The sequence below is a fragment of the Seriola lalandi genome, unplaced genomic scaffold (assembly GCF_002814215.2).
Source record: "Seriola lalandi dorsalis isolate HSWRI2012SDOR001 ecotype SW California unplaced genomic scaffold, Sedor1 jcf7180002054901, whole genome shotgun sequence".
NCBI classification, from domain to species: Eukaryota; Metazoa; Chordata; class Actinopteri; order Carangiformes; family Carangidae; genus Seriola; species Seriola lalandi.
In genome coordinates, this window is record NW_019525453.1 from 1,438,305 (window position 1) to 1,462,771 (window position 24,467).

Genomic DNA, 24,467 nt, shown 5'->3' on the forward strand with positions numbered 1-24,467 from the left:
GCCCATTGACTTATTGATTGCACAGTGTAATGTATCATTATACAGTGAGGGGCCGATGCTCGGTTCGATTGTTGAGTCGACCTGTTCTCTGGCCCCCCATCTGTCTCTCTTTCTCACATAACCATCCATCCATCTTCTTTCATCAGCTCTTGATGTTTTTTTGTTTTTTTTCCACTCTGCAATCTTGCTGCTGTACATCTCATCTTTTTCAATTGCATCTGGCCCACTACCCTCCCTGTTGATGGCGGCTCAGCACTTTGGCTTTGGCAGCAGTAGAGGGGAAGGGGACAGGACAGGACAGGACAGAAGATTGTAGTGGCATATTAATGAAATTAGCGCCGTAGTTGGTTTGGGAGTATCAGGCGACAGGCAGCAGGGCTGGGCCAGGGTTAATTAGCTGGCAGCAGGCCTCTAATTGGGTCAGGACCGTGTCAGGCCCCTGGCTCTGGCCCTACAGGGATTGGATTACACTGTCGGGGGACAGACAGTAGGGGGAGGGAGGGAGGGGTGTGTACGGGGAAGTGAGGGGGGCGAGGTTGTAGTAGTAGAGGAGAGAAGAGAAGGACAGAGAGGGAGCTGGAGGGTGCAGTGGATGTGGTAGAAAGGGTTAGAGAGGAGGGACAGGGGAGTGTGGTCTAATCAGCCAGCAGGAGGTGAGGATAGGAGGAGACGGGGAGGGCTCGCTGGGTGAATACCGCTGTTAGACTGGATTGGATTGAAGCGTTGGGGGGGGGGGAGACTGTGAAAGGGGGGCAGGGCAGGTGGTGAAGCTTGATATGTGTATCCATAGCAACGACAGAGTGGTGTGACACCACATGGGATTTGCTTGTGTTTTTGGGGTGTGGTCTTAATGCAGTCCTTGTCAGTCCATGATTATAAAGTTGTTTTGTGTCCATTTGAGTGCATTTCAGTCCAGATTCTTGCTGCTCATGTATTCAGAAGGAAATCTGTCATCCAAAAATGTCCTGCTGTTTGGTTTTTGTCTGAGATGATTTGAGGCTCCTTTTGTTTTCCCCTCCGCTACATAATAATGCTGTTACGATGCGAACAAATTTCAACTGAATCTCAACTGAACAAATCTCCATGGCTGATTCATTTAAAGCAACACAAGAGTTAGATGTATAGACATATCCATTAGAATCCATCTAAACCCTCCATAATGTATGCTACATGTATAGTTACTACATCCAGTTACTCACATTTAAGACCAATGGTCCTGTGTTTTGCTGCTGCCACATGAAGCTTATAATGTAAGCCATAAGTGTTATGTTGGAATGAGACAGACCACCAAAGCCCTCCCAAATCACTATTATTCATTCTCCTGGCTTCACTTTATAGGGTAGGCAGCAATATTTAGAAATAGGGATTTTCTGTATGCAGCAATAAATGTTTTGAACTCGGCCACCTCTCTCTGTCAGCCACATCGCTGGGCTTCAGGGAGTGAGGGTAGTTACAGGGGTGGGATTCTTTTTTTTTTTTTTTTCAAACAATATCGCTGTTTCTGTTGGACATCTGTTTCCCTGCCTTCCTTTGATTATTTAGCATATTTTTTTACACTGATAATTTCCCTGTAGGTTGAATGCCACTGAGATTCAAATAGGTTAGTGATCAGATGCCCTCAGCTAGTACACAAAGATCAAAACATACTAAATGTCATCAGGAGAGTGGCTTTGTTAAGGAGAGGAACAGCTCCCCTTCATAATCTGACATAAACAAAGTGATTACCCTGACTGACACGTCTCCTCATACAAAATAATAGTATCCAACTGCTTAATATGGGATTTTCAGATTTACAGTTTATGCCCTTCAAGAATTATTTAAATACATACAGTATTTAGTCCTGTTAGGCCACAGAAATCCTCAGATAGGAGCCTTAACCCATCTTCAAACAGGACATTGGAGTCTGGAGGCTTAAATATAATCTGCTAAACAGAAACAGATTGGTGGCAGGGGTTGAGCATTATTGCCTTATATGAGCATTTGCATTTTTGCCAAGTGGTGGTTTGCATCTGGGTGGTTGTCAGTGTGGCCCACAGCACTGGTTGGTGCCCTTGACTGAGCAGCGGCCCTGGTTAGACTGGCACCTGCGGTGAGGAGGCCCCGTCTGATCAAAACCACAACATCACCGCCGCCGCCACCATGCTAATACTGCCCCAGTGTAGCCGGAGCCACCACAGACCCCCTTCACTCTCCGTCTGTCCCTCTCTGTCTGGACCTTTTTCTCTCGTGCACACGTCTAATTCTCTGCGTCTATCGCTCTTTTCCTCCTTTTACTTTTCAATCCATCCGCTTCTTGACGCCAAGGGCAATTATAGGCCTTTGATGGTGGGACACAGTTTTTCTATCTCGGGGCTTTCTGGTCTTGTGGTGCACACCCAACTGAGCCACAGCAATGTTTAACAACTTTGTACCTCCCAATAAATCTGAAGTCATATCTTTAGTTTATTGTCTCTTGCTATTATTCTATTATGACTATCTTTTATTATCCTCCTTTTTCGCCCTTTTACCGCCATTCTTCGTACTTCTGCCTTTTTCTCCATCTCTTTTCCTTCATTTGGAGAACGTAACAAGGAAGCTGAACAGTCATGAAAAGCATTTATACTTTGCCCGCAACACACCAGCTGTCTAGTGGAAAATCAAACAAGTGAAATCAAAGACGTATAAATATAACTCTGATTCAAAACTCATCATGTCAACACTTTCTCATGAGCTCAAGGTCTGTGTATTCGACAGGCTGACACCACTTCACAGTGACCTGAAGGTGAGGTTTCCAATACCTCCCCAGAGTGTTTCCCTTGTTCATCTGTTCTATTAGTTCCTCTTTAACACCTCTACAGGGCCTGACCTTTTTCGGGGGGCTATACTAAAGGGTCACAGGTCAGGGTTCAGCCCAAGTACTCATTAGCATAGAATGCTACTGGTTGAAAGTCAAGTGAGATCCAACTGGTTTTGCTGCGTCATGGAGCAGCATCTTTGATTGTCTTTAAGAAGAAGTTTTATACTGGTGTTTGACAGATGTTGGCACATGTGTATTGTTACAGCTTCAGTTTAAATGATGTGACCTCATGTTTTGGATTAAAGGAATGGGATTTTAACATCGTTGGTTACATTACATTGACCAAACAAGGAAAAAAGACTTAAATATTTATAAGCCCAGGTTTTCACTATACAAAAGAGGCATGGGAACAAGTGTCCAACTCAAGCGCAAGGCGGCCGAGCCTGACTCTCCCATAGGGACTCTCTTGTAACCCTGGCCCGACCCTGTCATCCGACCCTGGACCTGGCCTTAGGTTCTCCCCACTCAGGGTCACGACCCCTTGGTCAAACACCATAGTGTGCCTGTCACTGGGTCGATGGCAGCCCCGGCCCTTTCCTCATTGTGCCATTGTGCCAGATGACGTTAATTCCTCATCAGCTGGACACGGATGGAACCACTTCAACAGCAGACCCAGGGTCAGATTGCTCCCCATTTGCCCTCCGTGGTCAATCATTTGAAGGCCGCAGAACACCTGACGTGGTGTTAGAAGTTACGTGACCAAGACCAACTGCCAGGCCTATTTGTTCATCTTTTGTGCCATTGTGTGAAATGGAGTGTAAATCACTTTTTCTCACAGTTTCTCTCTCTCTCGTGTTCTCTCTGTATCTCTCTCATTCATTCTCTCTCAGCAGTCCAGTCAATAAGGGCACATGCTCTATTTAGATTTAGAAGGATTAATCCCCAGGCTGAATACAGAGTCTAATTGAAGACTTGTATTGATTAGGAAAGTAGTTAATAACCTTTGAATTGAATGGGCTGCTTTTCTGTTTTTACCTTGTGAGCTTGTGTTTGTGTGTTTGTTTGTGTGTGTGTGTGTGTGTGCAGGAACCACCAGAGAGGGGGTGTGGCTGGTGTGAGCCCATGGCTAGATGATCTAGTTAAATTGTGTGCTGGACATTCTGACTGTGTAAAATGAGTGTTCAGTTGAAGCACCAGTCTCTCACTATCCAGGATGTTCTGAGCTTTCACTTCTTTGTCTCTCTCTCTCTTTCAGATAAGGAAAGTCTGATCACAGAGAGTGGCAAGCTCCACACCTTGGATATCCTGTTGAGTCGGCTAAAGGCACAGGAGCACAGAGTCCTCATCTACTCCCAAATGACGCGCATGATAGACCTACTGGAGGTATAAACACATGTGCACACACACACACACTGCACAGTTTAACGTTGTGAGGTTTTTTTTTTGTTTTGTTTTTTTTTACCATTAACCCTTCAGTCACTTAATTTTGTTTTAATTTTACCATAAGGTACAATGAAGTCACATGTGGTGCACACATATGAACTCATGCATTTACCAACCACCAAGAATTATTATAAAAATGCCCAAGCTGCTTCTCAGAAAACACACCTCTAATGTGTCATCTGCATATATCCGTGTTGTTCCAAGCAAGTTGTTTAACTGGTTCACTTCCACTGGCGAAGTATTGAGCTCCTCTAATCAGCCTGCCTGTCCCTCGTTAGTGCACTCATTAGACGGCTAATTAACAGGTCAGGGCTAATTAGCGGGGTCTCATCTGCAGGGGAGGCAGCCAGATGGGAGGGATGGCTGGAAGGAGTGAGGAGAGGGGAAAGGTGGAGGGAAGAGGGGGGAGATAGGAGTGGCAAGGGCCTTGGGGTTAGAGGAGAAACAAATAAAACAGGAAGACAAAGGTAGATGAGGGGATGAAAGATGGAACCAAATGAAGAAAGATCAACAAAAAATTATTATTTTTTTTTCTATATTTAACTCAATGCCAGAAATGAATTCCCAGTAAAATGCATGGATGGGCACAGAGTCAGAAGACCTCTACACCACACTTTCTCTGTGTTTACACTTCTTGGTTAGCTCTAATCTGATTTGAAGTCAGCAGCCACCAGGGCTGAAGTTTAAATAAGGTCCAAGGTGTAAACTTTGCATCACTGCTCTCTCCATTGGAAAATAATAGTGCAAAGCAATTCTGCAGGTGATCATGTGTCTACAGCCTCAGTGCAGCACTCTATTGTTGCTTCCATATTTGTTGCAAACATCACTATGGAGCCAAAAGCCTCTGGCATGAAGTCATTGGGAATTCCTTCCCCATTCACACAGCACAGTGCTGTGTTTCCACAGCCAAATCTTTTGATGGCAGATGGACCCAACCCAGGTGGTTAAGGACTGTCTTCCTGTGTGTCTGGAACACAGCGGGAATGCCTTGTGTTTTAAGGCCAAAGGAAAACAGCAATGGTGAGAATGCTTGAGATGCTGCAGATAAAGCAGGCTAGCCTTTCTGTGTTTATGTTCTTCTTACTGGCTGTTCCACCTTTAGTCGTCCCTCCAAGCTATGATTTCCTGTTCTAATGGGGTGATACTACAGTTCCTTGTTTGTAAGTGACCTCATACAGTAAATGGGGGCTGTGACAGCATCTCCTCTACTAATGGGTTAAAGACACCCACAAATGAAATCATGTACTGTATTCGCCCAATCTGGCTTCAGTTTTCCTCGACTGTATTATCTCGCTCATTGGTCGGGGGATAAAAATTCTGCAGATGGAGTTGATTTCCTGAACATGAGACTGTGACTAAGAGAAAGAGCAAAGCAGAGGCTGATGCTAATCTCTGTCATTAGAGTCATTGTTTTCGTCGCCGGTCGGCTGCCGGTTCTTTCGGTGACATCACATCATTGGGGTGATGGATCGTCGAGATCCGGGTGGCCCGAAGAAAAAAAACATTGCTGGCTTTCTCCAGTAGCAGCCGATTGTAGAGCAGGACCATCAAGTCATTGCCGTGCTGCTTAAGTTTTGTGTCTGTGGCTGCTTAGACGGCACTTTACTGTACTGCAAGTCTGCGGCTTAGATTACATCTCTGATTAAATTTATCCATCACTTCCTATTTTTCATTATTAACCAACATAAAGTGGGATACAGTGACCCATTAAGCGATACAAAGCATGGATTTAATTTTGATTATTGTATGATACATTCTAACTATTTCATTATATACTTCTGCTCTGCTGTGATTGTAAATACAATAGAAAAGGGATCGTGAGTCATTGAGTTTTATTTATTGCAGGTGTCAATTGTGAGGCTCTGATGGACGGATAGTAATGCAGCTTTTTCCAAGCTTCTATCATGGCTGACGTTCATACAATTATCTGAACTGTGCCTTATAAAGCATTCAGTTCATAAAAAAGACCTTAGAAAGCATGAGAGAGTCTAAGATTTAATTCACAAAACTCACATGTATTTTCTCCTGCATGTAGTTTTTTTTCTTTTTCTTTTTTTTTCTTGTTTTGTCCATCTATCAAAAAAAGCTGCAAATATCAACATTTAGTTTTGCTTGAGAATGGCTGACTAATCAATTAATTAACTAATTGTGGGAGCTCTCAAAAGAAATCATTATTTTTAATTAGTTCATCCATCCATCCATCGTGCTGCTTATCCAGGTCCTCTTCAAATTGATTAATTAAATATCTCGTTAGGAATTATTGTTAGGCTGTATACTGCTGGGAAACACAAAACGTGATTATAATAATAAATAATACTAGGCTGTATTATCTTGCTGGTTTTCCTTCATACTTTTCATACTCTGATGAGTATTAGGGTGAAACAGGTGGTCTTTAAAAGTCTTAAATTTAACAGAATCTCTGTAGATGTCATTAGCAGCAGAAATACAGGTATCACCTTTAGTATTCCACACATTCTGTTCACATTCTGAAATTTGGCTGGAAGAATACATTTTTACTGTATGTATTAATGACATACGGGTGTGAATTCCAATTCTACTTTAACGAAGACTTCTGTTACAGTGTTGGCAATCCACGCTGTTCACCAGCTGTAAATGTATTTATAGTGTCGGTACTTCATGTTCTTTTCTTTGCTTTTGTCGGGATGAGAACAGACTGACCACACACACTGTGTTAACAACCCAAGAACTACACACTGACCACGCACTTCTTAGATTTTTTTCCTTCGCTTTGGGGACTTTTTAGTGTTTGAGAAGTTGAGAGCAACCTGGCTGTCCCCTTTTTGTTTGTTCTGAGAGATTGTTGTCAGGCACATCCAAGTGCCAACTCCAAAAACTTAAAGCAAAAATGCAATTTGAGCAGAGACAGAAATATTAGACAGGAAACGGGACATTTCATCATGCTTTTAAACAAATCCCTGCTCTCCTATATATTTCTCCTCCCATACATCACTTCGGCTGGCTTGTCAGATACCACACCCATAGAGATTTGATTTTACTAAATGTGATCTATAATAGGCTGTTGACAGTTATTTAAACAAGATTAACATTTTGGCCAGTTAAAGGTTGGCGTGAGCTACACCTTGATGTAAAACATTTGCAATGGAACACATTACAAACTCAGTGACAAACTGCAGAAGTATAGCAGTGTCACTTATGATTAACTCTAACTCCAGCAAAATATAGAAAAAATAGCCAGCTGTTGAGGTATAGATTTCAGCATGTAAAGTCCATCGCACACAACACTGGTGCAAGCTATACCAAGCTTTAAAACATCACAGTGAGAGGTCTTGTGATCTCTTTCTAAAACTTTGATTCTGATGACTTAGATGTACATTAAGAAAGCTGAGTAGGGCTTTTTTGTAAGAGCAAGAGTATCTGCAACATCCTGCTGGCAAGATATCAAAACCCATTTCAACAATGTTAGCAGCATCTTGGTGAACACTGGGGATAATGTTCCTTAATGTAGTGTTCACTCGGAGCAGATGGAGCTGCTGGGAGCAGAGCCAGACACACGCACAGAGGAGGGCAGGCCCTGTCGGGACTGAGGCCCTGGGTGTCATGGCAGGGGCTTGGGGAGGTCACTGAAAACATAGTGTCAAATCATTGATATCATTGGTAATGATTGTGTGAGGTGCGATGTGATGTGTACCAGTAATTGTGACTGCTTCATCGGTTGAGAGTCACTGACATGTTTCAGGCAGGAGGTCGGAGGTTCAGGGCAGAGCTTAAAGAGAGATCAACATGTCACCTCATCAACTGCTGTTGCTCTGCCCCCCTTGCACTGAAGAACCCCTCCCATTAGACCTAACCCACACACACACACACACAGAAAATCTTAGCAGACTTTGGGGGGATAGAATAACAATTTCTGCATTTCGCAATGTCTCTCTGGGCTGGGATTAAGGTTTCAACTCCAGCAAATTCACATAAAAAATGTGGGATTTTCACATTTTGGAGGCAAAGCTGCTGTCGGACAGAAATTCTTACATTAAAGATTCATATTTTTTGACCCTTGGAATTTCATAAGTACACCTGCAGGGTTTATCTGCTCCTCAGAGAAAGACTTAAACAGAATTACATACTTGAGAACTTATTAAATTGACTGTATACTTTCTGGTGCTTATTCCCCGAACAGAGGTTGAAAAACAGTTTCAGATTCTTATTTCCTCAAGTTTGGATGAAAAGTCTGTTGGTTTGTTGGTTTCAAAATCAGTGATAGAGGTGATCTAGGAAGGTTCAGTAGTGCAACTTCATGTATTCAAAAACTTTATTCATGAATTCTGTGTAGGACTAGATCCACATTTTTTACAGTTTGAAAAGTAACAACTGCAATTCCTTTGATAATCAGCAAATAAAGACACTGATTGTATTTGGCTGTTGTTGGAAACCTTTTTAGATATTTGAATTTTTGGAGAAAATCCACTAAACTTTGACTGTACTAAGTCTAAGTCTAGTTCTGACAAACACCAGAGAAGAGATTTGAGTACAACACCACATAACTGTCATGACATTGGTTTCTCTAATTATTCTCGTCCTTTCTTTCCAGGAGTACATGGTTTATCGTAAGCACACCTACATGCGCCTTGATGGGTCCTCCAAGATTTCTGAACGCAGAGACATGGTGGCTGACTTCCAGAGTCGGTGAGTAAAGATAGATACAATCTGCAGTGTGTGTCTGTGTGTCTGTGTGCGTGCGTGCCTGCGTGTGTGTGTACATGTGTGTGCTTTAGATTCAGTCCACATGCTCTGTTTTACATTAGTGTGCAGCTCTGAGGTGCTGCTGTTGCTCTGACTCTTGTTGTTGGGGGTGTGGGTGAGTGAGTTTGTGGTTTATTGAAACAGCTTTATCGTGCGGGGCTCTACAGTTGGCAACAAGTGCATGTTTGAACAGGCCGTCATGCCAGGTTTTGCTGCCAGTTTTAAGGTTGTGTTGACATTTCTGAGAATGGTTCTTACCTTACATTGTAACTTAAATTTGTGGCATGATATATGGATATTTGCATCGTGGCTGCAGTTATAAATCTTTCCATTTTGTGTGTTTCTCCCGTTCCCTCCCTCTTTGTTCCCCTCTTCCACCCCTCCCCCCACCACCCCCTATAGAACGGATATCTTTGTGTTTCTGCTGAGTACGAGGGCCGGAGGGCTCGGCATCAACCTGACTGCTGCTGACACTGTGAGTCACACTGAAGGCGAAACACTTCACTGATGTAAAACCAAAGTTTAAGATCTAATTTTTAAATATATAAATAGCCAAAAAGCCAAAGCACTGCGCATTCTCCACCATGTGTTTTTCTTTAACTAAAAGAGCCAGAAAGGAGGACTCTGGGATGATCAGTATTAATAACATGTTGACTTAATTATGATAAAGTACGGATGTGTGTATACTGGGGGGGGGGGGGATCTATGTGCTTCTCAACATCTCTCAGCATAATCTTCTATTGTGTCCCTATAGCCCTGTTCAAGTGGGATTAGCTTTCTGACAATGAGTTTGAAGTGATTGTTAACAGAGGACATCTGCCATGTTAAAGGGCAGTTCACATGGGATAACACATCACTGTAATTAGTCTGAGAAAGTACAGAGAAGGGAGTGTCTACTTCACATCTTAACAGTAATCAAATTGTACCACATGGTAAACAACAACAGGATTGGAAAAGAGACTTTTGAAACTGCACCAAATTTGACTTTGATGTCTTTGGCTGCACTTGTGGTATTTTCCTCCAGGTTATCTTCTACGACAGTGACTGGAACCCCACAGTGGACCAACAGGCCATGGACAGGGCTCACAGGCTGGGTCAGACCAAGCAGGTCACTGTCTATCGCCTCATCTGCCAGGGCACCATCGAGGAGAGGATCCTGCAGCGGGCCAAGGAGAAGAGCGAGGTCTGAAACACTAGACCACACAAAATATGACAAAGGGCTGAGGGTTTTAAAAAGCCTCTGTTCCAGACAATCAATAAATAAACAACACAAGTAATAGAGTGACAGTATCTCAACACTGAACATCATGATGTAAATATGAATTACAGAGTTGATGAATTCTGTGTTCTTGTGTGATAAGATCCAAAGGGTGGTGATCTCTGGAGGCAACTTCAAACCAGACACGCTCAAACCCAAAGAAGTGGTCAGCCTGTTACTGGACGATGACGAGCTGGAAAAGAAATGTGAGTGTTTGCAGCATGCACGCACACAACTTTATCGTTGTCTTGATTCAATGTTTTTTCTTTTTCTTTTTTGGACAAAAGCTAACCCTCACCAAGGAAGCAAGATAATTTAAAAGAATACATTGTGTCCTTTCCTATAGTGCGGCAGAGACAGGACGAGAAAAGGCAACAGGAGGAGAGCAGCAAGGTGAAGGAGCGCAAGAGGAAGAGGGAGAAATACGCTGAGAAGGTAATGTGCAACTTGAAACCTCTGCAGTCAGCTCCGTTTGCAGTTGTTTTTTGTGAAATAGAATAATGTAGAATAGTAGAATAAAAAAAATAAAAGAAGAAACACATTTGGGATGGAAGGCAAGAAGTAACGAGGTGAGAAGGGAAGGAATGATGTAATGACTTAATTGCATTCTGAATCATTTTTCATTTTGATTTTAATATTTCTCATGTTAAAGTGTTGGGGTGTCGCCCAAAACGTTAAGATTTATTCACTGGGGACCACACTTAGATATCATTTGAAATATAAGGATTCATTTGAGATACCTTGTCATGGGCCAAAGTAGTGCTAGATGTGAGGTCAGGGGGGGACAGCGAAATCATTAGAAATCCTCCTCTGGGGACCATATTCATACCAGATTACATGACAATCTGGCACATAGTCATTGAGTTTCTTGCTCTGGACTCAAGTGTTGGACAGAAGGACGGGCCAAGCAACTGAACACTCAATATAGCCAGTCTTAGGCCTCAAGGAGGAGACTAAAAGGTTTTAGATTTACTACAATAAGGAAATGGAATGAGTGTAAGAAGTATTGAACGTAACCTATCCCCTCACTTTCCCCTGCTCCTGTTCTCTGGGTCAAACCTGCAGAAGAAAAACGAGGAGTCCGAGACCAAGAGGAAAAAGGAGGTGAACCTGGTCATCTCCCATGCACCCTCAGCCGACAACTCCAACCTCTCTGCAGACGGAGATGACTCCTTCATCAGCGTCGAGATGGACTCAGCCATGCCCAGTCCCTTCAGTGAGGTGAGGGAATCTAATGGAAAAAGCAAAAGGGACTGAGGCTGTATGTCCTTCAAGTGCTGTTATCAAAGTGAAGGAAGTGGAGGAGGAGGGAAATATATATATATATATATGACTGTGATTTATGTGACAGGCGATTGTTAGTGGCTGCTTTGGCATTTATCCACAAACTCACTCTCCTCTTCTGCATCTTGTGCTTTTAAATTCTCCGACCCATCTTCCTCTTCTCTGTCTCCTCTTATCTATTATTGACTCTTCTCCTTCCACATGTCGATTCTTTCTTTCATTTTACACTTCTATCACTCTTGCTTTCCCTCTTTCTTCCTTCTCTCCCATCATTTTTTACTTTCTTTATCCTGTGTATTCCATCTTTTCCTTCTCTCCTTACCTTCCATCCACTCTTTGTTCCTTGAACCGCTCCTCTACTCTTTCCCTTTACTGTACCGGCCCAATTTCCCCTGCTCCCTGTGGTGCTGACCCCCAGCCTATGTGTATGTCTGTGTGTACTCCTGTGCATGGCCAGATCTCCCTGAGCAGTGAGCTCCAGCCCGGCTCGTTGCCGCCGGACGCCGATGCGGACGAGAGCAGCAGCGACATGCTGGTCATCGTGGATGATCCAGTGTCTTCTGCGCCGCAGTCTCGTGCCACTAACTCCCCCGCCTCTGTGTCTGGATCAGTCTCTGACAACATGAATGGTGAGAGAACAAATTAGTCTAGCTGACCTTTGACCTTTGTGTTTAAATATAGAGAGTGGACCAGTATACTGTGTATCTGCAACAAGGAATGTAATTATGTACAATTTTGAGTAACTTCTTCTTGAGTATTTATTTTTATAATTTTATGCAACTTAATACTTCTACTCCACCACATTTCAGAGGGAAATATTGCATTTTTTACTCCACTACATGACAACTACATTATCATATTTTTTATACAAAATATACATGTATGATCAGCCTTTAAAATATGATGACTTATTATAGACTACAGTGCAAAATAGTTCAAATTAACTTCACCATGGCCAAATACACCAATTAATGCCACCAACAACCAATTTTGTAATGTATAATAGTATAAAGAGTACTTTTATTTTGATACTCTTAAGTACATTTTGCTGATCATACTCGTACACTGCAAAATTTTGCCAGGTTATTACTTATAAGTGAGTAAATATCATATGTGGTATTGACACTTTTACTTAAGTAAAGGATCTGAGTTCCTTCTCCACCATTGAATTTAAATATGTTGGTCGACACAAACACCATATTTAGTAGCTAAAATCCAAAGGACCCAGATCTGTATTCAAAAACATTAGTTCAACCCCAAAGTGAAGGATATTGAAGATAAAATTGGTACAAACAACTGTTTCTTTTTATATTCCATCACAAGTAGTATGACTCCCACTGTCAAAATGTTCATGTTTAATAGCTTCCTAAATAAAGATAATCTTGGTGCATGTAACCTCTTCAGATGCCCTTCAGTCCAAAAGCTCCAGACTTGCCAAATGAAACACAACCTGTGTGTTATCGGTGAGATAGTATTATCGTGTTAGAACGACGCTGGAAAAGCAGAGTGGTTTGACTTACATGAAGGTCGTTACTCCGCACAGAAGTCTGTATGTTCTCTCCACTATCATGACTTGTGTTTTAATAGGCTCATGTCCACTGAGACAAATAGTCTGTTACCTCACATGTATTATGAAGCTGATTTATCAGGGTGTTATTTAGCCCTGGCTGCAATGTTTCAGTGTGTTCTGTACTACAGGATCCAGATAGATAATGAATGTTTTGGGTTTTTTTGCCTCTATATCTGAACTTTGGATGCGTTGCAATACGGTAATCCCTCTTAAACACATGCTGCCTTATTGAAACCCATTTGTGATTTTTGCTGCCATACTAAGAGGCTCCTGCCAGTAAGATTATTGATGGCTCCTGCTAACCAGGCCCAGCGAGGGAGGGATGCGGATGACGTTATAATAAAAGGTTTGGAAGACAGCAGGAAGGTTAGGATGAGGGAGCAGTTGGTGAACTTGGACACATAAGTGAAATGGGAGGAAGGGTGAGATTAAGGGCTCTGAAGGGAGGGTAAGAGCGAGGGATTTGTGAAGGGTTGTTAGATCTGTGCCTGCGTGTTAGTGATAGGATAGGCTCATCTCCCCCCGTAGAGGGGTTTTATACCACATCGTTTGGAGGGAAACATGCAAAGAAAATGCAGACCAGTGGAGAGACATGAGGAGTCAGGGAGAGGGGAGAGGGTACTGGAGGATTAGGCACGTAACCAGTGAGGCCGACACTGGCTCTAATTCTGCAAACAGTATGGAAAATGAGAGCATGATTCTTATTTTTGCTTGAGCCTGTACTTGTGGTGATGATGACTAATGATTAATGTGAAATAATTTGTCTCTATTACAGTAAAATGACCTCCAGTATTTTTGAAAGACTGGGCTACAGCAAAGCCAGACAGAACATGTCTCTTGTAGTTGGGTATTCCTGCCTCAGTTGATTTCTGTCTGGTATGACTGTAAATTGTTTAAGGCAAAATGTATTCAAAGAATTAACAAGACGTGTGTCCATCATTACACCAAGGGGGTCGTTTAAAAAGACAATGCAAGTAAAATAAGGGAGTTGCATTTTTCCTTTCATGTGTTTGCTTCTGTCCTCAGGTGTTTCGGCTTCAGACACCATCAGTCCTGGCAGAGGCAGGTCCGGGCGGAGTCGGGGGCGGCCTAAAGGATCAGGAGGCGGGGCCAAGTCAGGAGGAAAAGGACGTGGCCGCAAGTCAACAGCGGGCAGTGCGGCAGCTATGGCAGGAGCGATGGCTGGTGCGGCAGCTGCATCAGCTGCAGCTTATGCTGCTTATGGCTACAGTGTTTCTAAAGGTTGGTGGATGTTGTATCTGCTCTCAGGAAAATACTATATACATGTACATGGGCAGTCCAAATCTTTTTGTGCAAAAAAAAAAAAAAAAAGAATGTTGTTGTACATGTCCTTTATTTACATGTCACATTTCTTGATCAAACATTTCCGAAGGAAGGACTGGTCGCAAGCTTCACTGTCCATAGTTTGGCATTTTGAGGAAAACTTTGTTTTCAGAGAAACATTCTTTGTCTGTAACTGTAATCGAAGGCAGGCGAAACTAACCTTGTTTCACTTAAAACAAGTAACAACAGAAAGGAAAGGGCTTTGTTAACTGACAAGTGGGAACAATGTTTCTGTCAAGTACATAGCACTGTGTGTGTTTGTGTGTTTTTGTGTTTGTGTGGTGTTTTTCTGCTGACCTAGCCTAAAACCATTCTCAAAACTTGTTGTTGAGTGATTTTGTTGTTCTGGATAAGGTCTGCATTGAGATATTTTACTACTCAAAATTTGATTGAAATTATGAAACCGGCAAGACTGTTAATGTGGAAATTCTGAGCTGTTGAGTTTCTTCAATGAGAGTAACCATGTCCATGTCATTCCCTCCTTCCAGCAGGCCTCTCTGCATCCAGTCCCCTGCAGCCTTCCCTGGGCCGGTCTGGTACCAGCCCAGCCTTCAACCCCAACAGAAGCTCGTCCCCCCAGGCCAAAGGAGGCAACTCCACCCCGAGTCCCCATAAACAGCTTGCCCACAGCCACCACCACAGCAGCCATGGTGCAGTCAGGAAGGGCAAGGGCCCTGGTGGTCCTGGGGCTCGATGATGCACTCATACGCACTGTACACGCATTATTGTGCACACACACACACACACACACACACACACACACACACACACACACACACACACATACACATACACATAGAGTCATTTGAAGATACACTTCCTACCAGCCTCCACATGTCTTGTGTCAGTTTTATTTTCATGTGTCCAGGTCAGTGGACAAAATCTGCCTTGAGTATTTTTGTTTGCATTGTGACAAGAGCATTTCCAAGTTCCTTTTTGAGAAGACAAACTGTACTTTTCTACTCTTGACAGGAAGCTCTTTTGATTTGCTACCAAGCGGTGATGCTCCGACAAAGACGTGAACAAACATGTGTAGCTTAAAGGGCTTTGAAATCCTTGTGTTTGCCGGCATAGTGAGACAAAGGAGTTTCTGTCAAATGCACTGAGCCACGTCTTCCGTTTTTGTGGTGTTATTGATTCTCATACATGCACACTAGGTTATTTAATTGTTCTGTAGATATGCTCAATGCAAACTGGTGGATGATTCTGCATTTTACTGAGCTTAATGTGAACCCACACTTTACCAAACTATGTCTACAGCTTTTCTACTAAAGCTCTTATTTTTGTAATAAAAGATGCAAGTACCCAAACCAACATGGCAGGTCTTAACATTTTCAAAAAAAAAATTGTCCATAAAAAATGTATTGCAGTACAGATGAAAATGAAAATCGATTATATATTTTTTGCCCAATGGGAAAATGAATGAATGGATGATGTAGAAATGATATTCCAAAATGAGGGGTACTGGTTGATACGGCAATGCTGCTAACAGTAAATTTATGAATTCACTTTGATTATTTGGTTGTCTAATATTTAAGTTATTTGAGTTACGTTAGAAATGGACGATTCATGATTATTGCAAATGGGATATTCACCTGTAAAACAGTGTAAAATGTACTGAAGCCATTTTCTATTTTTCAGAAATAGTTTTTTGTGATGAGGAGTCTGTGGTTCGCTTTGATGTCATTGCTGTTTTAGGAAAAAAAAAGATTTGCATCAGTGTCCTACGTTGAGCACTACATCTGTTCTAGGTTTGTTTGTTTTTGTGTTAATAGTGTGATTAAAATATGATGTTCTATATTGATGTACATAATGATGAGAGTGGCTTTTCCTCTGTCTTTTCCCTCATTTGCCTGTCTATTTTTATAGGTCGTGTACATATGAAGAAATGCATCTGCCATTTTACTAACAGGTGAAGCCAACTGAAAATAAAAAGAGTGCTAAATCAATATTTCTGCTTATTTTTTCATGATTTTGTTGTATTTGTTATGTTCATTATACTTGCATTGTTCGCTCAAAGACAAAAGAACAGCAGTGGGTAAGGACACTAATCTCCACTGACGACAAGATAATGGGAACATGAACAAGACTGGAATTTAAAGTTCTTCTCAAAACATGTTTTAAACAATGCAAAAAATACTCTCCTATGATTAATATTTTGTGTAACATGGTTTTCCAACATAAAAAGTGAAAAAAAAAAAAACAATGGAAAACTGGGGCTGGAACTTTAACCATATCTGCTCTTATTTCCTCATTGAGAAATTCTAGATCAGGCCTTGTGCCCTGCCCACCACCACTGCTTGCATTGGGGTAATGGGTGAAAGAGGAGAGCATATCAAGATGGCTACAGGAGGATACATCAGCTATCTCTTCTGTCAAGGTTTCAGGTTTATTTTGCTCACCCCCTGTCCCTGCAAGTTGACAGGATTGGTTCCTTAGGTATGTGACGTATGAAACCCTGGCTGTATGAATCCATTTTTTATGAGACTGTCATTGGTTCAAGGCATTCCCGAACAGGTTGAAGGTGTTCTGAAACCCTTTATGTGTAGAGTAGATAAAAGCTATTTCTAAAAATGGTTTGATGGAGTTTGAGTGAGGCCATATTAAAAGTTTATTTTGTTCCTGATATATTAAAGCTGCTGAGACAGTCATGGAGTTAGTCATGGAAATAAACCCTCCTGCATGCAGCATAAGGGTGAGAAACAGTTCGGCAGACCATATACCAGACCATCCTTTCTTCTGTTTCTCCTGGGTCAGTGGCTGCTATAGACATGAGCTCTATCAACCTCAAAATAGTCCTTGTTGAGACTATCACAGAGGTATTGAATCAACTGCGGCTTTTTGAAACCATACTTTTGTAGTTTTTGGCAAATCCCATTTATACTGCACACTACAACATACAGAAATAAAATCCCATTTGTAAAACCAATCTACGTACCCAGGGGTCACATCCAGTCATAATTCATTTGTGGTGCTCTCAATATTTAAAAAAAAAACATTTGAACATTTCAACAGTTTAATCCTTTTCCAGAGAAAATGCCCCTGTTCCTCTGAATACTGTACAGACTTTGCTGTGGACAATTTTCATTGGAACGACTTTCTATTGAGGAAATAATCCCTGTGAAAGCTGAAAGAACAGTGGGTGAGACCTCAGTAACTGGGGTGTTGTTTTTGGAGAGACGCTCAGATGTTGAGTTTTCTAAATGAAGACATCAAGTGCTTTGAGCAGCAAAAACCAAATTCCATTTATCTCACTTGTGCTGGGAGGGAATCAGAAACTGAAGCTATCTCAATGACTAAAGGGGTAAGTGAGGTTTTTTTGTGTATGTGTCATAAGGGTAAAGTGACCCTTTAACAGATACACCGTAGGTTTGGGAATTCAATATTCTGAAGTGCACCTGGATTCCTGGCGGAATATTTTCACATCTGGATGAGTGCCGCAGCAGCATGTTCTTCCTGGTGCACTCTAACATGACCGCAGAGCAGACTGTAAACACAGGACTTCCAGGTCTGGACTCGTTCCCAGCCCGCGGTTATATAAGCTTGTGCATCTAGATAGACTCTTTTGACTTGAATCACATCCAAGGTACAAGCTGCTCCGGCCAATGCTTGGGAGTGTTCAATGTATGTTTATATATGTGTCTATGCCAGGGCAGGGGATATGCTCCAAAAAACAGGTTTACTGAGTTATCTGGATAATGCTGAGTGACATCCTGTGTAGAAATGTCTTGGCTGGTGGTTCCCAACCTTTCATTGCCGTTAACAAAAAAAAAATCAAATCGCCATCAATTTCAACAGAAAGTGATTTATCCTTTAAGATTGTTTAATTTGTAGATTAGGATAATTATGAGGATTTAAAGGCCTGAAGAGGTGGAAGTATTCAGCATTCCTTATATAAAAAGAAAAACAAATTGTGTTTTTTGTTTTTAAATCATTTTGTGCCTCTGATTCATTATTGGACCCTTAACTGGTTCCTTCACCATGTGCTTTCTAGATGACTTTGCAACACGAGCCATCTGCCAGCATTTTCCTCACCGCGATAACAAAAAAGAGGCAATATAAATGAAGTTTTACTTGGAAATGATCCAAGGCTATGAACCACATGCCATATAGGATTTTCTGTGCAAGTCAGAAAAAGCTGGCACTAAGTTTATTAGCTCATGTTCCCACCAGCGTTAATGTTAGGCTCAAAACAACAAAGGCAAAAGACTTCCTTTAACTTTTTTAATTGGCATTTGCATTTACACTGCACGGAAAAGTTGCCACAAGCACCTTTTGAAAAACACGTCTACACCTTAAATATACATCACAGCAGCCATATGGTGAGTATCACAAACAGGTTTAACTACCACAATGAAATCGCTGTACTGTCTGAAAGCACTGGACGGAGTCTGAACTGTGCAAATTAAAAACCGTTGATGTGCCTTTTAAAACAGATGTTTACAGTCAACAATTCAGCGATGGTACTTTTTTTTGTGAATGTACAAACATGTGCCATTGCGATGTGAACATTAGGTCATGCTTAAACAAAAACAACACACTTAATATCATGCTTTCCGTCTTTATAATACTTCAGTAGCATTCAATTGCCTCTAGTGCACTGGATTGTAGAGTGAAGCTAGATTCCACAACATAAAACATAGGTTGACTGGTGTGACAGATGAAAAGCCTCAGTGTTTTAGTGTTTTAGTGTGTGTGTGTGTGTGTATATTCATCCTATACACCCTTGTGTGACAAAGGGTACAAGGTACTGGTTGCTAACAGTAAGTACACCCTGGTCAGTGCTGCTTGCTCGATGGAGTACAGGTGATGGTCTTCCACATGTGGGCAGCTGCTCCTCATGAACTGGGCCAGGCGGAGCAGGTACTCCAGGTTGTGGCCCGTCTTCCCACTGGACACAGCGATCTGGGCGCCGATCGCCGCTGGGCTGGCCCTCCCCAGGTACAGGGGGTTGTCAGAAGTGGCAATGTACACCAGTGCCTGAACTGGTGACTGGTTCTCCCCCTGGGGGAAGAACTCCACCATTTTGGTGATGTAGCCACCGCAGACTGTCTCGCGCACGTCGAGGTACTTCAGGGACTCCTCAACTTGAGTGCCTGTCACCTCGAATGCCACACCCCAAGTGCTCGCCTGTGAGAAGAAGAAGAAAACATGATCAGTCAAATCATCCAGAAGGGGGTTTACACAGAGGTTTCTTCAGCCTGGAAACACCCCCGCAGATTCTACAGCATCACCAGTAAACCAATAGGAAATAGAAATTTCCACTTACGTCATCATCTTCAATCAGCGTCACCACTCTTCCGGGCTGCAGGAGAGAGGAAGAGAAATGGGTCACGTCATTGGCAACGCCTGATCAGCAGTCTGAGCCAAGCAATTCACAATAAGCAGCAAAACAAACCGACATGTCAAAGTAAGTTCAAAAACACATTAAGCATCTCACCAACTCGTCGTTCCCGCGATGGAAGTTGTCTCCGTGCCAGAAACGTCTCTTGTAGCCTTGAATGTAACCGACCTGGCTCCTCTTGTACCTAAAGTCAGGCTTCCACACCAGTGACCCGTACCCGAAGATCCACAGGCTGGTCTTCCCGGCGGTGATGTCTTGAGGCTTCATTTCGATCGGTAGTTTTGATGACGTTCAGATGAATCGATGGCTCACTCTTTCACTTGATGTTACTAGCTAAGATGACTAGCTTGCTAGCGTTAGCTTCCTCCGGTCCAGGAGCAGAGGCACCGGCTGGCTCGCAGGTATACCGCGAACGGTATTTGAGCCCAACTGCTTGGCAGTTGCGAAGATGGAATTACGCAGTTGATTTTGCCTTGCACGATGCATTGCCGTTGCATTAGAGGTGCCGCATTATGCCTTAAAAATCCATGGCAGCCGCTTCGGCCTTCAGATCAGTGGACGAAAAAAAAAAACCATAAACCGCCCCGGCCAGCTTTTTCGCCGGTCGGTGACAGCGTGGATTTAAAGCGAATAAAAAAAGTCGAGGTTTGATTTGATGATGTAGTGTTTCTCACGCCTAGTAGGTGATCTTGTCCCTGCCAAAGGGCACCGATGATCTGAAGCGTTTCCTCAATAATAAACCGAAGCGGCGCTCATGTATTTATACATTGCAGGGTAGGTGGGCGAGTATGTTCCATCTTTTCGGCCAATAATATTTGAGGAAGACATGTCCTCGATCCCATTTTCTCCAATCAGATTTCGGTGCGCCGAATAAGGCGGGACTTTCACTCAAACTCGTTACACTATTGGCCCAAATGACATTTGAGATGCACACCCATCTTTCAACGGGATTGGCCCATAAACTGTCACTCCAACTGATTCAATTTATGATTGGCCGCCTGCGTTGTCATTCTCTAAATAAATTTCCATATGGTTCAGACTTGATGTGGCTGATGCAACTTCCCACAGCATTTCAGGGCCATGGCAGAAACCTAGCAACATACCAAGACATTGCATCAGATCTTTTGTAGGACGAAAGTCCTAAATAGGAGTGGTGCTTTCTATCTCTCCATGTAAGACATGTCACTAAGAAAATAAATAAACTGTATATTAATTTGTGTTGAAATTAAATATAATAAAAATAAGTATTTCTGTCTGATAGGGTGATGTGACCTGACACAGGACTGATGGAAGTCACTCTTGACATGCGAGGGAGTTAATCAGCACTACATAGATGTTTCCATGAGCCAGAGCATGAGATGATTGTAATCTAGTCCCACAGCTCAAAGATCCAGGGCAAGACAAAGGTCTCTCATCTCACTTCCAGCCCTCTGCAACATGGAAAAAACTTGTTAAAGAAGGGTAAGATGGTATTTTGTCTGCAAATGCACTCTACATAGGAACTTAGTATAATAGTACAATTTGGGTGTTTGTTAACAGTTTAATCCAGCAAGGCAAACGCATACCCCTTTTAATAGACTTTACTCAACAAGCATCCAGGAGTTAAGCAACAGGATAAAAGTAAAAGCAAAAGCAAAAGCAAAAAACAAAAACTAAATGTAAAAACGGTAGGTAAAAGCAACAGCAATAATGTAAAAGCAAAAGCAATACGATAAAAGCAAAAGTAATACTGTAAAAGCAAAAGCATAACAGCTTATATAATAGATAAAAGATTTTTTGAATTTTTTTATTTATAATTCTTTATATTTCCTCAGTTTTTTTATTTCCTTATTAATTCTTTTCTTTATTCCTTTTTATATTTCCACATTTATTTTCTTATTCTTTGGCAGATTTATTATTTTTTAAGGCACTCCTATGACTCCATACTTTGGTAGCCAAATGCAGGGCCATAGAAGGATTTCCATAGAAGGAAGTGATTTCTGAGTTCATCATAGGTTTAGACTCTGTGTGGACAACCCATGTACACTAATTAACTAGTAAACCAAATACTAAAAAAATAGAAATGGCAAAAAAAAAAAGGAAAAATACAATGATGAATCAAAACTGGCAAAACACTGACCACAGCGGAGACACGACGATACAGAAACATAATCGGTACGATGTCAGACCTGATCAAATGTACAGATATGCCCACCACTCCTGGTGGATCTGATATAATAGTAGAGGCTTATCTGTTCTCATTAAATAGATTATCTATAAATAGCTGGCATTACCTGCCTTGATAAGAGGCCAGACAATAAAGCACCACACAATCCAGGCCTTTGAGCGACCCTGTGTCATGCACAAGTGTCCATCCAATTATGCCATGGCCTTTCATGTCCATCTTCTCCTCAAGCCTGCTGCTACAGTACTTCAGAGCTGCTCTCCAGCCACTACTGCCTGTTATCTAATCTAGTGCTCTGCTCCGATGTTTTGACTAGTGGACTTATCAAATACTCACTTGTCTATTTGTCTTTGCTGTCAAACTAATATACTTAAGTTTAAGCCCCAAACTGAAATATTAATCTGAGTTGGTAATGTTTGCGGAGTTTTTTGACTCAAGTTCCCTGTGTGTTAAGGCTCTTTTTTTTCAGCTCACAAGATATGACGTATTTCTAGACAAACAAGATTTTTAAATCTGGTTATGGGTGTGGGAAGTACAACATACGAATCACTTCTGCAACACTGAATATGGTGGTTGTTTTTCGAGTACGATGTGAACATTCCTTTATAAGTCAGGAGTTTGTGGCCAGGTTTACTGGGGCAGGTCAGTAGCATCTAAAACGTTCCAAATTCCTACAGTGGGTTAGTCTGAATAACTAAACGCACCATGTATTTTTGATTTATGGTTGAATTCATCATTATATGCAAATCAAAATAAGGCTTTTCATGCTCTGATGTGTTTAGGTTAGGTGTTGCTGTTTCATTATGTTGCTTTAGATTTGAACTTGAGTGTGCCTGGGGTTTTATTTTGGCATGTACTGACCACTTATTTCCTGTGTGAGGGTTTCTTACTGACACCTAGTGTTAATTAATGAGACAACTACAAGGGCAGGACAGGGCAAGGTTACCAAGCACTGGATAACACCATCATATACCGTATCAGCATGATTTGCATACAAATGCATATTCAAAAGCAGCCATGGTCAAAATGAGCCAAATCAGCCTCTAATTAAAGCAATCAGATGTTGCAGCTATGAAAGGAAGACAGGATTACAGCTATGGTGCAGTACTGCACTCTTGATTGTAATTGAGCAACACAATCTTTTGAAAGAGAAAAAGAAAGTGTTTTGTGGAAGGACTTTCACATTCCTCATGAAGAGATAGGAAGATGAATGGAATTTCAAATCTGCTTCCCAGTTCTCCGCTTATGATATCAATTTGTGTATTTTCCCTGTTTCCTCTTTCAGAGTAAATAGTGCTGATTAGTTTGTGTGTCTGTGCTCTCACTTGTTTTGAGGTTATTTCCTGAAAACCCAGAGTCATCTGTGCGAAAGAGTGCCAACTGAAGAAAGCAATGCGTGAGAAAAACAGTTGGCCTGTGCCGGCATGTTCTGCATTTTTTAATCACGGAGGAAACAGGAACTGATGTCACTGGGTCACAAACAGGATGCTGTGATTATAACACAATGAAAATTCTATGGAGACCGAGAGGCCAAAGAGCAGAGCCCTAGCATGTGTTTGCCACTGCGATCAAGTGTGAATGAGGGTGTGTGGCTGCTTTAGGTGCGAGTATGATGATGGTGGGGAAAAAACTCCTAAGTACTATCAGGCTGGGTCAGGTAACGGATGATTAATCATTGTGAGAACATGTATGTTTTTCTTGAGCCGGGCTGCAAGCTCCCTTTTCCAAACTTTTTTATTTTATTTTTTTTTACACTCACACTCACACATAAGCCTTTAGATGAGGATGCATAGGTCAACAGGCTAACAGGATGTGTGTGAGGGAAAAGCCATCCAGATTCTCTGCCGAGTGTTGATTGCTCCTGATTAGGGGGTGTTGACTGTTGCAAGATTTCTGTTAATTGGAGGCAGGAGAGGTTTTTTTATGATGCGGATGACATGTTGCCTTGACACAAAAGTGGACTTATTGGAACTCATTTTAAGACTAGTCCGTCATCGGGTGATCTCTCCTCTAAATTGCAGAATGGTGGTCTATCAGGGGCAAGCTGTATGGAACAGCAGTATTTTCCCAATGGACAAGAAGGGCAAAGGGTAGTAAGATTGACCAGATTGCTCCGACAAGTCAACTTTTCTTAAAAAGATCTTTTTATTTATGTGAATTCGTAGCGGATCCACTGGCTCCCATCTGGTTTCCCCTCCCCTCTGCCGACAGACCCAGTGCCAGGTCTTCTCCCCAGCTTTGTTTGCAGGAGTGGGTGGTACAGAACCGGGCATTGAAATATTGCTCCTAACCCTGAAGGGGAGGCAGGCAGTTGGGGAGCCTGTAAGTGCTCGAGTGTGTTTTTTTTGGTAGGAGGTCTGTGCACTCTGTGTGTCATGCACACGGGGCGAGAGGCCTGGCATATGCTGCTGTTTTTATGGCACTACAGATTCACTCCGTGCTCCCCCACGGCATCTGTTTGATTGGTTGTGTGTGTGTGTGTGTGTGCAGACGCGTATGCAAGCATTATGAGGGGTGTGGTGGGGGTGGGGTGGTGGTGATGGTGGTGGTTGTGGTGGTGGTTGT

At 42.2% G+C, this 24,467-nt stretch overlaps 2 protein-coding genes and 1 long non-coding RNA gene across 5 annotated transcripts in view; 2 read left to right on the forward strand and 1 right to left on the reverse strand.

The window, feature by feature from the left end:
- Positions 1 to 16,343, forward strand: part of ino80 (INO80 complex ATPase subunit) — a 37,037-nt gene extending 20,694 nt beyond the window's left edge. For all 3 annotated transcript variants that reach the window (XM_023430157.2, XM_023430155.2, XM_023430156.2), the window contains exons 28-37: positions 4,032 to 4,159; positions 8,787 to 8,881; positions 9,341 to 9,413; positions 9,963 to 10,121; positions 10,300 to 10,402; positions 10,543 to 10,631; positions 11,262 to 11,417; positions 11,938 to 12,109; positions 14,077 to 14,292; positions 14,883 to 16,343. In XM_023430157.2, coding sequence (XP_023285925.1) covers positions 4,032 to 4,159; positions 8,787 to 8,881; positions 9,341 to 9,413; positions 9,963 to 10,121; positions 10,300 to 10,402; positions 10,543 to 10,631; positions 11,262 to 11,417; positions 11,938 to 12,109; positions 14,077 to 14,292; positions 14,883 to 15,091 — 1,400 coding nt within the window. In that variant the 3' untranslated portion in view covers positions 15,092 to 16,343. The remainder of the gene's footprint in view (positions 1 to 4,031; positions 4,160 to 8,786; positions 8,882 to 9,340; positions 9,414 to 9,962; positions 10,122 to 10,299; positions 10,403 to 10,542; positions 10,632 to 11,261; positions 11,418 to 11,937; positions 12,110 to 14,076; positions 14,293 to 14,882) is intronic.
- Positions 16,344 to 18,604: 2,261 nt separating this feature from the next.
- On the reverse strand, positions 18,605 to 20,478 carry chac1 (ChaC, cation transport regulator homolog 1 (E. coli)). Its single transcript, XM_023429963.2, has 3 exons — positions 19,835 to 20,478; positions 19,664 to 19,699; positions 18,605 to 19,524 (listed from the first exon to the last, which is right to left on the reverse strand). Exons 1-3 carry the CDS (start codon positions 20,003 to 20,005, stop codon positions 19,111 to 19,113), a joined length of 621 nt encoding a protein of 206 aa, XP_023285731.1. The 5' UTR covers positions 20,006 to 20,478; the 3' UTR covers positions 18,605 to 19,110.
- Positions 20,479 to 20,825: 347 nt separating this feature from the next.
- Positions 20,826 to 24,467, forward strand: part of LOC147817744 (uncharacterized) — a 7,530-nt gene continuing 3,888 nt past the window's right edge. The window contains exons 1-2 of the long non-coding RNA XR_015438723.1: positions 20,826 to 20,910; positions 21,000 to 21,199. This is a non-coding gene — a long non-coding RNA (uncharacterized LOC147817744). The remainder of the gene's footprint in view (positions 20,911 to 20,999; positions 21,200 to 24,467) is intronic.